The 12,929-nt window shown below is 34.2% G+C and overlaps 3 protein-coding genes across 3 annotated transcripts; 2 read left to right on the top strand and 1 right to left on the bottom strand.

Moving 5' to 3' along the window:
* Positions 1-1,926: 1,926 nt before the first annotated feature.
* Positions 1,927-3,212, top strand: LOC113851543 (eukaryotic translation initiation factor 1A-like). The gene has a single exon (XM_027482054.1). It carries the CDS (start codon positions 2,100-2,102, stop codon positions 2,535-2,537), a length of 438 nt encoding a protein of 145 aa, XP_027337855.1. The 5' UTR covers positions 1,927-2,099; the 3' UTR covers positions 2,538-3,212.
* Positions 3,213-5,274: 2,062 nt separating this feature from the next.
* Positions 5,275-6,481, bottom strand: LOC113851541. Its single transcript, XM_027482052.1, has one exon. The coding sequence runs from the start codon at positions 6,381-6,383 to the stop codon at positions 5,658-5,660; it is 726 nt and encodes a 241-aa protein (XP_027337853.1). The 5' UTR covers positions 6,384-6,481; the 3' UTR covers positions 5,275-5,657.
* Positions 6,482-6,731: 250 nt separating this feature from the next.
* Positions 6,732-9,682, top strand: LOC113851542 (protein CURVATURE THYLAKOID 1A, chloroplastic-like). The gene is made up of 5 exons (XM_027482053.1): positions 6,732-7,050; positions 8,351-8,445; positions 8,697-8,804; positions 8,966-9,037; positions 9,401-9,682. Exons 1-5 carry the CDS (start codon positions 6,903-6,905, stop codon positions 9,464-9,466), a joined length of 489 nt encoding a protein of 162 aa, XP_027337854.1. The 5' UTR covers positions 6,732-6,902; the 3' UTR covers positions 9,467-9,682.
* The last annotated feature ends 3,247 nt before the right edge of the window (positions 9,683-12,929 follow it).

The following is a 12,929-nucleotide window of genomic DNA, read 5'->3' as shown; positions in this document are numbered from 1 at the left end:
TCAACGTAGTGCTCTCCACGCTGCTGGACTGGGAATCCTATTCTAACTCAAAGAAAGGATAAAAATTTGGGATTGTGCGGCGGAGGATGTGGAATCCAATTCTTGATCAACGCAAGATCTAAATTTCGGAAAGGAAAATATTAAGTACACATCCTATTCCTTAAAAGAGATAGGAAAAGAAGAGAGAAAATTGATAGATGTCACAGAAAAATAAAAATATAGTGTTTTACACTGTTAAGGTGTGTCAAAATTCTAGGACGTCACTCTAATATTCTCTTTAGGAATAAGATAACAAAATCGGCACCATAAGAGATTATAATCATATGTCATTAAATCAAACTTAGCTGAAAAATGTGAAGAAGTAAGCTAATTTTGTAATCAACCTACCACTTTTTAACGCTGTGTGATGTCCATCTTCACATGTGTGGTTACAAAATATTCACAAACGAATTCGCCATTTTTTTAATTATTAATTTTTTATAGTTGTCTCCATAACCTTTCGACAGGTACTCAAACGATAGGAAGAAATCAAGCCAAATAGGAAAAATACCACTTCACGATTAGGAGAGATTTGTTCTTGGCCATAAGGTGTTCAATAAAGATTGGCAAAGTTAAGATAGATATAATGGACAAGCATTCTCCACTCCTTCAATCATTTAAGTTCAATCAAAGGTTCACTACGGACCTCTCAAACATTGCCAAGCGTCTATCCAATTTACCAGAGAAGAATGTGAAGTTCTCATAAAACAACAAAAAAACCATTTAAGCTTATGTGAAATGCCAAATGTAATTGACAAATGTTTCACTTCTGATAAATTTTGAGTTTATCCAAAAGGTGCTGAAGTAATAGTTTATATTGACCATAAAAATAATCGGTAAGAGAAGTACTAAGCCTCGTTTAATTAGTTGAATTTTGTTGATCCAAAAATCTGATTTGACATGGAAAGGGAAATAAAAGTTAAGTTGCAAATTACTTGTCTCACCCTCTTGTGACATCACCTTCTCCTTAGTATGCTAACATTGTTAACTACTTGGTGTGTAACAATATTCTTCGTGACCTCAATTCCCATCACCAAAAGAAAATTAACCACAATGTTAAGTATTAATGTTCAGGATGAGCCATTTTTATTTAAGTAGTTCTATATTTCTCTTTTTTTAACATTTTTAAACATATAATTCATTAATATTTTTTTACTAATGATTATTATAGTTTATTTTAAGAGTTTAATTTTAAGATTTTTATATAATCAACTAATTATAGTATATTATATACATGATTTTTATAGTAATTATTGTAAAAATAAATTTAATTTTATATGATAATTAATGATTGAATGATAATGCAAAATATCTTTTTACTACTTTATCTTTAGATATTTTAGGGGATTAATAATGATGATGATGATTTATTGTTGTTGTTATTATTGCAATGTTTTATTTGCAATTGTTATACTTTATTTATTTACTAAACATTTTATTTATCATTTTCAATGCTTTAATTTTTTTGTAAATTTAATTTTTTTTATTTGACAAGCATTTTGATATAATCATATTACTTTAGTAAAGTAAAAAATATATTTTATTCTAATTAGCAATATTTATATATTTTTTTTTTCAGATTTCTTTATCAACAAGATTTTTAACATTTTCTAATTTTAATTTATGTTAATTTCTTATTTAGATGAATACGTTCTAATTTCTGTACATGATTATCTTTTTACTTTTTTATACTATTATTTCAAATTTTTATTGTTATTTATATTTTATGATCATAAGGTATCTCTAACCTTTCGAGTTTATTAGATTTTTTAGGTTTGACATATTTTATGCCAAGAAAATAAAAGTTCATACTTCGTATTAAAGTAATTAAACACTTGGGACGACAGCGACATTTGAGCAATAGAGTAGGGGTAATACGGTCCATTGAGAAAACTCCCAAATTTCTATTCCACACGCAATGCAAACTCTCTCTCGCAAATTCGCAGAATAGATAACCATAACCAAAACGTAAACACAAGCTCGCACAATCGCAATCGAGAAACAAGGGTTTCTGTTTTTATCGAGAGAGAGAATCGAGAGAAAGGGGTTTTGATCCGATCATGCCGAAGAACAAGGGAAAGGGAGGGAAGAATCGGAAGAGAGGGAAGAACGAAGCAGACGACGAGAAGCGCGAACTCGTCTTCAAGGAAGACGGTCAAGAATACGCGCAGGTTCTGCGAATGCTCGGAAACGGTCGCTGCGAAGCGATGTGCATCGACGGCACCAAGCGTCTCTGTCACATCCGCGGCAAAATGCACAAAAAGGTTTGGATCGCCGCCGGCGACATCATCCTTGTCGGTCTCCGTGATTACCAGGATGATAAGGCTGACGTCATCCTGAAGTACATGCCGGACGAAGCGCGTCTTCTCAAGGCCTACGGCGAACTTCCTGAGAGCACGAGGCTCAATGAAGGTATCGGTGGTGGCTTGGACGAGGAAGACGATTCCACCGGCAACGATTACATCGAGTTCGAGGATGAGGATATTGATAAAATTTAAGTTTCTAGGGTTTGCGTTGTTGCTGTTACCCTTGCTATTTTATTTTATTTTTTGTTTAAATTATAATTATTATATGGTGACGAATTATATGTGATTGGAAGCATTGTTGAGGTGTTATGGGTTTTGTTTGTGTAATGTGGTATAAGGATGGTGAATTTTAATGCAATAAGAGCCGATTATGTTATCTTATTTAGAGTGTTCTGTTTGTTTTTATTTTTATGTTTTGTTTTTTGCTGTTCTGATTGGTAACGTGATGAGTGATTGTTTTAATTATTGTCTTGCTGAGTTTGATGTGTTGGTAAGAAGAAGCATATATGGCTTTCTGGAAGTTTGGTTTCTGTGTAATTCTTGTGGTTTTGAACGAGTTATGTTTGTTTTGATGGCTATAGCATGATATGTGAAAGGATTGTTGTTATGCGAGATCAGTGACAGGAATGTTTGGCAATATTCATTTAGGATATGGTCTTAGATTAGATTAGCATGCGGATTTGATTGTTTTGTTTTTAATTATTCAGGTAACTTGGGTTCTGGCCGAGGGGAGATTGATTATAATGTTTAAAGATCCCACTTTTTATATGTCTGGTCTGGCTGGCCTATTTATGCAGATCTTATGATCATATGAACATGATTTCATATGTTATAAGCATAATATAGAATGGGTAGTACTCTGATTTCTCCCTGTAAAATATGTCATTGAATTTTTATTTCCCAGTCAGTTGTTTGAATGGTTGATTTTTGTCAGGGCTTGCATTGGTTGCTTGGCTTGAATTTATGGTGTGGGTTTTAGTTATGAAACGTGTATCTATGGTGGTTAATGGTGGGGAGCTTCCTCTTACTTGTTTTGGATATATAATGAATGATAATTCGTGCTTAATACAGACCAGATTGCTTCAACTATATATACGAACACCATTCTTATTGTGCAAGGATTTTAAGCAGGAATGCATCATAGTGTGGTAGCTTATTACTCGCAACTTCAGGGCGGTGTAGTATATAACGTTGTCAAGTCATGGATAAATTAAATACAAGCACGGAGGCTTCAATTTTGAGTCTTCAACTAAAGCCAGCATCAAGTGCATTTGTTTTTACTTGGTCATTTCGATGACCGGGTTCGGGAAACATTTAATCTCGGCTCTCAGATCATGTATTAGATTCAGAAAAAAAAAAAAAAAAAAAAAGGTTAAAATGAACAAACCTCTATATTTCCGATCATGCTTCATTCAAAACAAATTTGAGGATGACAAAAAAAAGGTTTGAGAGAACATTACGCGTGACACCTAGAAGGAGAACCTGTGATAAAACATGAATTCAACAATGTGATTAAACAGAAGATGCTCGAAAGGACACTGCCATTGAAACAAATTGGAGATGTATAAGACATTATTTTGAACAAGACTTGCAAAATGGTTCAAGATTGTTAGCCCAATTGTATAATTCGTAAATGCAAAATTGTAAAATGGCCGCCACATAATCTGCATGTATTTATGCTGCTAAGAATAAGCTAGGCCAAACATAAATTTATTAAATATCAAGGCTTAAGATATAAGCACTAAAATTTGATCAAGCACTTCATAATTATACAAACCACCATGAAAGATGGAGATATTCCAAGTTTATATGAGAAAAGGGAAAAGCTTGATTCAGTCATTAAAATCATTAATATCAATCTAATGAGAAAGAGACTTGATGTCATATGTTATTCCTCCGAACTGCAATTTTGCTGCACAACTTTTACTGCTCAATAATCTCAGCTTATCAGGTTCTGCTACAACCTAATGGAATGGACGTGGCAGTTGATCCTGTCTGTGAGGGTTCCCAGAGTTGAGACTCAAGTAGCAGACTGCAAACTGAATGATTATGCATGGAACTGTTGGAAGAGAATTGAGAGGAATATAATAGAACAAGAGAAGGGGAAAGTGTGAAGTTGTTAGACTAGGGTCCTTTCTCCTTTTCTGTTTCCTACCTCTTTCTCCCAAAGTAGTTCTTCTGCTACTGCAAGCTAGCTAGTACTCATGGATGGATATCATCACACTTAAATCAGTCTACTAAATAAAAGTAAAGCATTAGTGAAAATGTTCCGTTTGCATCTGTTTTATAATGTTTTACCATTACATCTCATCCGATAATTGCTTCAAAGCAACATAGAATGTATACAAGTAGTGAGAATGGCATCTAAGAATATAGGAAAAGAAGAGCAAGTACAGGTGATTTTAGTATGAATGAACCCAAAATTGAGTCAAGCATGCCAACATGAAATTTTAGAACTGTAGAAACTAGAAAGCCAGAACAATCTCCAAGTTAATATTTTTCCTACCTTAATATGAGACACGTTTTCAGTGGATTTTAAATAGGATCCCTCTAAACATTTATCATCACAAAGTTTGCACCCGACTACTGAATCATTTGCACTAGTCACTAAATTGACATGTTGAATTTCTTCCATAACTGATTCCAACGAGTTGGATTTGAGGTTGGTGTCTTAGATGTAAAATATCAATGCTATACTAGTCATTTTACATGTTCGCTCCAAACAAGCAAACAGCAATCACACTCCAGTGTGCTCAAAACAAGAAGATTTCCTCAGTTATAATGAAATTATAACATGATACCTCGACCATCACATGATACATCATACACAGATTAATTCATATATACACTTCAAAACCTAATCCCTTTTTTTGGCTGTTATAGTATCTAATAGCAGGTTAAATAACATGGATCTGAATAACATGTAATGAAATAAAATTAAATCATTTTCACTAGGCATCTTATTCCTTTTCATTGTTTAAGAACTAAACTGAATGGTAACAAAATTAGAAATCAATAAGTAATTTCATCCAATACCAACTCCCAAATTAGAGAATGAAAAACAAAAGCATCATCACATTGCATTGCATTTCATTACCCTAAACAATGACAAGCTAGATTCATCCCATACCCTGAACTCTCAAATTAAGAACATCAACTATAAAACCATCAGATGAAACACATTTCATTTCATCCTCTTTCAAATCAGTCCAAAAGCAACCAACATTATTCCATTCCATTCCACCACTTTCCGTCACACAGCGGAAAAAACCCTTTAAAACAAAACCTGTTCTGACTTGACCTAACACACGATCATCTAATCTTCTCCATCCCACTGATCTTATTAGCCGCTTCCCTAATCTTATCAATGTAACCCTCAATAGGGGGAGTGAGTGTAGCCATAAAACGATTAACAGGAAAAGGTGCCAAATCAGGAACCAAAGCAGCTTCTCTCAAACCTTGAGGTAAAGCTTCAATAGCCTCTTTTTTCATCCTCAAAAGAGTTGACTCCGCAGCTTGTCTAGCCCTATGCTTCCTCATCAACACCCTACTATACTCCTTCGCCAACCTTCTCCCATCTTCCACTGTTAACTCATACCTTGGAACCTTCTCCACATCCACCAAACCCAAACTCACATAATCCAACCCAGGTGTCCCAATAATCGTGGGTTTCTCTGAAACCTTAAATTTGTTGTCTTTTCTTTTCATGATTTCAATTTCTCGCTGTCTCTCCTTACTTATGAGCCCCATTTTCTCGCGCTCCGCTTCTCTTTCTCTTTGCTTCTTTGTTAGGTACCTAAGTGGGGTTGGCGCGTTGAGGCACTGCTCATAGAGAAGCTCACGCTCTTGCCTCTCGCGTGACCCGGGTCCTGCTCCGGATATGGATTCGGATCCGGGTTTCTTCGTGGTAATACGCGACCGTTTTAGTGTCTGACCCGCTTTGATCTTCGCCTTCCCTTTCGCTGTTCCGCTAACGGAGCACCGTTGGATGAGTTGGTGCCCAGAAGAAAAAGGCTTCAGCTTTGTGATACGCAGCATGTTTGAAGAGATGGGTCGGTGTCGTATTGCTCACTCGAGGTTGGAGTTTGGAGTGAGGTGATTCTGCGTTACAGGGTTCTGCAATTAGGGCAAGAGAAAATGAAAGAGGAGAGTGATGATGGTTAATGGATATGGGCCAGATCGAGAAAAAACTCAATGGGCCACCCTATAAGTTAGGCCCATATTGAAGAGTTGAATTGAAGTTGCGTAGTACTAGATTCAGTAATGGGATGTGGATTTTGAAGATAGGAGACTAGCCAATGAGAAAGCAAAGATTGTCCACGTGTCATGTGGTGGAAATCGGTGTCCCAAATTATATTATAGTAATGGATAACAAGTCAATGTACTTCTCTTATTTTAAATTTTTTTGAAAATAAATAAATATCTATTGAATTTGAAGGTAGGAAGTATTGGAAGAAAGTGAGGCCAACCATAGTGCTAAATTTTTGGTTTGGGGATAGATAGAGTGATAGGCACATCACACACACTTCAGATTTCTCGGAGAAAATAATAATAATAATGGCAGCAGCAGCAGCAGCCACGGTGCTACTCCCACATAGGATTTCGACCACCAACAACGTTGCCCGTTGCTCTGCTTTGCCTTCTCTGCCACCGCGCTTCTCCACCACCACCCCTTTGTCTTCAGCTTCCCTCAAACACGTTTTAGGTATTCTTTCATTTCATTTCCCATTTTCCTTGTTAGTTTTGTTGCATGTTTGAAAAGTTTTAGTTATAAGGAAATAAATTTTTTGTTTAAAAATTTTATTAAAAGAGGCTTTATATATATATATATATATATATATATACACACACACACACACTGTTGCTTCTCATTTCTCATTTTTCTTGTTAGTTTTATTGTATGTTTGAAAAGTTTTAAATATCAGGAATAATTTTTTTTTTATAAATTCATTTCAAGAAATTTGAAAAAAGGTTTTTTTTCTTTTATTTTATTTTTTTGTAAATTAGTATACATTATGTTCTTTCTCCTTTTTTAATTCATTTCAATTTCCATTTTCCATTTTCTTTGTTGGTCTTAATCTTCAGATGTTCTTTCCTCTTAAATTAAAGGTGCCAACTTTGGTGATTCCAAAACAATGGGGTGTAAATTTTTTAATTAGCTTCCACAAAACGGTGATTTGAGTTTCGCTCGGTTCATATTTAGTTTCTAATTATGCTATGAACAGAATTGTCTTCTATAAAAAATAAAATGTATGTTGGAAATTTTTTAAAGAAAATAAAAAAATTTGGTTTGAGTCACATACGATTGACAAAAACATTAACTACATATCACAGCAAGTATGGTTGTTTATTACATTGTGGTATTTTTAATGTGAAACCTGTTAGCGCTAATATGCTCCTGTCTAACTTCAATGGCTTGTTTCACTCATTGAACAATGTCTCTTTCCCCTCATTTCCCCTTATATGTATGTATTTTTCTACTTTATTCTTATTATTTAAAGTTCTTAATCCTGAATTTCTAAAATGGACGAGAGGATTAAGTGAGAGAGAGGATTGTCATGTGCCATATTTGAATTTATTCCGTATTTTGATCATCCCTGCTGACCATGTCCAACGTGATCCTCATCGTCTTGTGGTGTATGTGATGGTGGTAAACATCACATGGAGTGGACACACTTGACCAATCCAAAGTCTAATCCAGAAAATTTAGCTAGTTTCTGCCATGTGAATGTGGTTATCATGATCTCCACAAGTTAATATTTGTCTAAGAGTTTCATGCACTTGTTTAGCTACAATTATACGACATCAACCAATAAATATCCTTTGCCAAAATTAAGGTTTCTGTGTCTGTAATTTCAGCATGACTCACTCCCTACCCTTGGGAGTGGTAATTGTACTGTTGGTTGCATTTTCAGCGTTTTAGTTATTGAGCTCGGTCTTTTTTTTTCATCTTGTTCATCTTTTAATAATTCACAAATTTATTTTCTAATTTCTTTCCCTTTCAGTGTCCCGAAAACCTTCTCTGCTTCAGACCAGAGCTTCTTCTGAGGAAACATCTTCAGTGGATGCTAATGAATTGTTCACAGATTTGAAGCAAAAGGCAAGAGGTTTATTAATTGGCTAAGTTCAACAATTTGGTTTTATCCTGAAATTATTTTTAGCAAATCCACAATCTTTTGATTTTAATATTATCAAAGAAGGGGAAAACTTTTACGAAAGGGGAGGCAAAAAGTGGATGGGAGGGGGTTTTGCCTCTCATTTTCCCTCTCCTCTCATCCTTTTTCCCTCCAACCAAACAGTATGTTAACTTTTAACCAAGTGGAAATAATATCCTCCATTTATCATAATCAGTGGGATGCTGTTGAAAACAAGTCCACAGTACTTCTTTATGGTGGTGGAGCTATTGTTGCTGTTTGGCTATCTTCAATTCTTGTTAGTGCCATCAACTCGGTTCCTTTGGTAAGTCACCACTCTTGTTGAATATAACAGTTTTACCATATTCTGTCATCACTTCTGGCGGTGGATCAATTGGCTAACATGCATATGTGCATGAGTTTCTAACTATCTATACTTCATAAACCATGGCAAAAGAATCTGAAATAATCTTATCTATGTTTCAGCTTCCAAAGATTATGGAGTTGGTAGGGCTAGGATACACTGGATGGTTTGTCTACCGATACCTTCTGTTTAAGGTAGGTACATTTACCATGAATGGCAATGCTTTACTATTTTAGAATCTAACAGGTTTTGTTTTATGTACATAAGTGGTGGTTGAGTATATCAAGCCTTGAGATAGCATTGGTATCAATATTGTTGCATTGATATTTTGTTTTCTTTTTTCATTTTGTGTGCTACAAGGTTTTGTTTTCAGTAAATGAGCAATGGAATGAAATAAAATCTGATGGAATGATCAATTAGCATATTTTGTTAGACCAAACTATAATGGCTCAGTGAAATTTTTATTTTTCCATGGGATCTACATACTCTATTCTACTATGCAATGCTTGTTGTAAACAATGTATATTTTGTAGTAACGTATGTGTATTTCTATACAGTCTAGCAGGAAGGAGCTAGCTACAGACATCGAATCTCTGAAGAAGAAAATTACTGGAACTGAATAGAATGGTAATAGCAGGTACCAAGTCAAGTTTATCTTCCTTGAACCCCATTTGTTTTTGTATTGCTGTATCTGCCGTATAAGAGTCTTATGTATCCCTTGATGTAGAATAGAATTCTTCTCAACCTCTATTTCCTTTGTAATGACCCATTTCGTTATTAAAACAACGTGACAAATTTTATGTATATGGTTCTGAATGGAAACCATTATCTTTGTACTACTTATGTAACAAATTTGTTATATGTTATTATAGAACACGAAAATATAACATGTTTAGGACTAACTGCATCTCTTAACCATTATAGATTGGAAGATCTCCTTGGAATATTAATCACATATGGTTCAGCTTAAATAAAGAGATATAATCACATATTTTTCAAAATGTTTCTTCAAAAAGATGAGCTATTGTTTCTTTAAAATAAACTAAATATGCACTAGTAGGTGAGTTTGGATACATCTTAAGTGAACGTTTATTCAAAAAGCTTTTGTAAAATGATAGTTTGTATTAAAAATGTAATATGAACATATTAAACTAAAATAAAAAACTTCATTTTGATAAATTATATTGAAAATTTTATTAACATAAGCTAAGATTTTTACATGAGTCAAAGTTTTTGCACTGCATAAAGTTTTCTAAACGAGCCTAGTCTTCTTAAGTCTCCAAGGCAACATGCGACTCTCAAGAAGTAAGGCCCTTATAGCTAAGGAATGGGATATGAGATTTAACATAATCATATATTAATATAATATATAATATATGCAGTATCAACTATTACATGTCCTCACATAATGAGCTACTAAGGAAACAGGCCTACATTCACTGTCGTTTAACACAACCCAATAAGGTTGAATAGGTTCAAATATTCGGATTAATTGACCCAAATAAAAAATATTATGATTTGTTCTGACCTATGTCTTCTCTCGCATAAAATGACTGTTAACTTGTTTTATTTAAAATAAAACTTAAATGATAATAATTTAATTACAGGGTCCTTCTCTTTATTTTAAAAAGTAAACTTTCTTCGTCCAAGAAATAAAATGTGTTATAAAAAAGTCCATGATACTGTAACAACTTCAAATCAAAGGTTAATTTTAAATGTTATCATTGATCTTGAGCATTGAAAAAATGAAATGAAGTTTTAAATACACTATTAATAATAAAAATATTAAAAATATTAACCAACAGAGGTTAGTTCAAGTCAAATAGTTCGATATTCTTTAAACAAAGTTTTAGATTTGAGTTCTTATGTATGTAAAAAAATCTTTAATCATCTATCACATTTAGGTGCACAACTCAGGTCAGATTCAAATTAAACTGAATAGAAAATCAAAATAATAATAATAATAATATACTTTTCATTTCTTAACTTTTTTATATTATTAATTTTCTATCAGCACAATTGAATTTGAAATAATGTAAACTGAAAATATCGCAGTAAGGAAAGATATTTTTATATAAAATATTTCCCATGCTTTCATAAATTCACCTTTTTCTGTCTTTAAAAAAGGTTAACTGTTTTTCATGTCAAATATAGACATATAAAAAGTGACAGATGCCTGCTTCCTATACCAACCACCAAACGCCCTCTGATAATTAAACTGCTGATTGTATTATATGTGAGTTATGGAATTTTTCACTTTACAGGCAACAAAACCACCATGCAAGTTTTAAATTTAAGTTTTCCGAATATTCTGGGTCCAATAAACAACAACTTAATACATACAATTACATTACGTATAAAATACAACAAATTTGGTTTTCTTTTAATATGCATAAAATGAGTTTTTTACTTGTCCATTTTGTCTTTAACTCAAAAGCTATCATGAATATTGTTAACATTTTTAATAAATTTGAGAATTTTGCAAAAACACTTAAGAATAGTTTAGTATATGTTTAGGCTTTAAGCCTCATTACACTACTTAACACCCTGCAGATGACAATAATACCAATCATTTAAAACACACCAACTAATTTGCCGCCTTAGCGAATCATTTGCCTAAAATAGGCATTTTCATCCTTGGAGGTGCATGGCTTACGCCCCTTGGCCTTGGCTCTACCTAAGTCCCTGTTGGCACAGGTTATGACCAACTCATTCATACCCCTTTATCCCTTGACCAGACTCTAAATAGAATGCAAGAAGAACCAAAAATATGTGCCTAAATAAATATCCTTTGTGGTTGAAAAATCCAATAATTAATAATGACAACTAGGAATAACAAATTAACACCCCATCAAGCATCACCAACTCTGAAAGGTTCCATACCCCTTTTCATGTGCTTACCAATGTCATTAGAATACAACATTTTAACTCATATTTCATCGCCTCATTAATTTCCACACAGCCATACTCTTCCACATACACCTCTGATTTCTAGGCACAAGAAACTCCAATAGGATCTCAACATACATAAAAAGTGTTGAAGAATTCAGACCTGTGTTCTCTCTTTCCTTTTCGGAACCAAATAACCCCTAAAGTGCCTCCACTTCATTACATCATTCTTCTGCCTAGACTTGGCTGAAGAAGGATCCTCATAGTAGTTTGCATCTGTGTTACAAGGAACTCATGTAGAAAGAGGGAAGAAAAGGAAAGACAAGTGTTTTAAGGAGATTCAGCTTTATATACCTTCTCGGATATAATATTTGTGTTTTTGACATGCCAAAACTTGGTTGAGGAAGGAGTTTGATTGTGAGTTTCCTTAATATTTGTCTCTCTATAAGCAAATCAGAAGAAGAAAAAGCCAAGTTTGTGGTGAGAAAACTTGTCCTTTCCCTGATGAGTAGTGAAAATACTACAGCTTCATAAAAGCTTCAATGGATTTGGTTCATCCATGGATTTCCATGACAGCCATTCAAGAATTCAGTATTAGAGACAGAAGAAGGCTTCTGGGGTGACATTCATGGGGGGGCTTCACAAATGTTGGCATGTTACATGGGTGATTGTCTCTTTGTTTTTATCATCTTTGGTTGAAGGCTTAAACAACTCTGACCATGAATCACTGGATGACTTTCTTTGCAAGCAAGCAAACAAACAAATAGAAAGACCTAAAACAGGTATTTTTTACAAAGTTTCCCTTCCTGCTAACTTCACAAGCATGGAAGTTTCAGTTGTTAGATTGCGCAGCTACTCTTTCTGGTTAAGAGGAGTGAATTATAGTTACTTCAATCTTCCACCGAGGATTGTGCCAAGGCCTAGTGGGAAGAGAATAGCTATATTATATGAAAACTTGGGCACTTGGTCTTCTCATTACTACAAGTTGTCTAATTACACAATGGTGGCTCCTATTTTTGGTCTTATGGCTTACAGTTCCTCAGAAACAGCATTCATAGATGAGAAGATTAGCCTTATCATCGAAGGGGACCCCATCAGAATTCAATTTCCTGATGTTGGACCACACGAGAAAAATGGCACACCAATTTGTGCCAAGCTTGGTGCTAGTGGGTGGCTGAAATTCAACATGACTAAGCC

This window comes from Abrus precatorius, unplaced genomic scaffold (genome assembly GCF_003935025.1).
Source record: "Abrus precatorius isolate BTA unplaced genomic scaffold, Abrus_2018 Scaffold9, whole genome shotgun sequence".
Lineage (NCBI taxonomy): Eukaryota > Viridiplantae > Streptophyta > Magnoliopsida > Fabales > Fabaceae > Abrus > Abrus precatorius.
The sequence above is the reverse complement of the archived record's forward strand: the minus strand, read 5'-3'. Positions and strand labels throughout refer to the sequence as shown.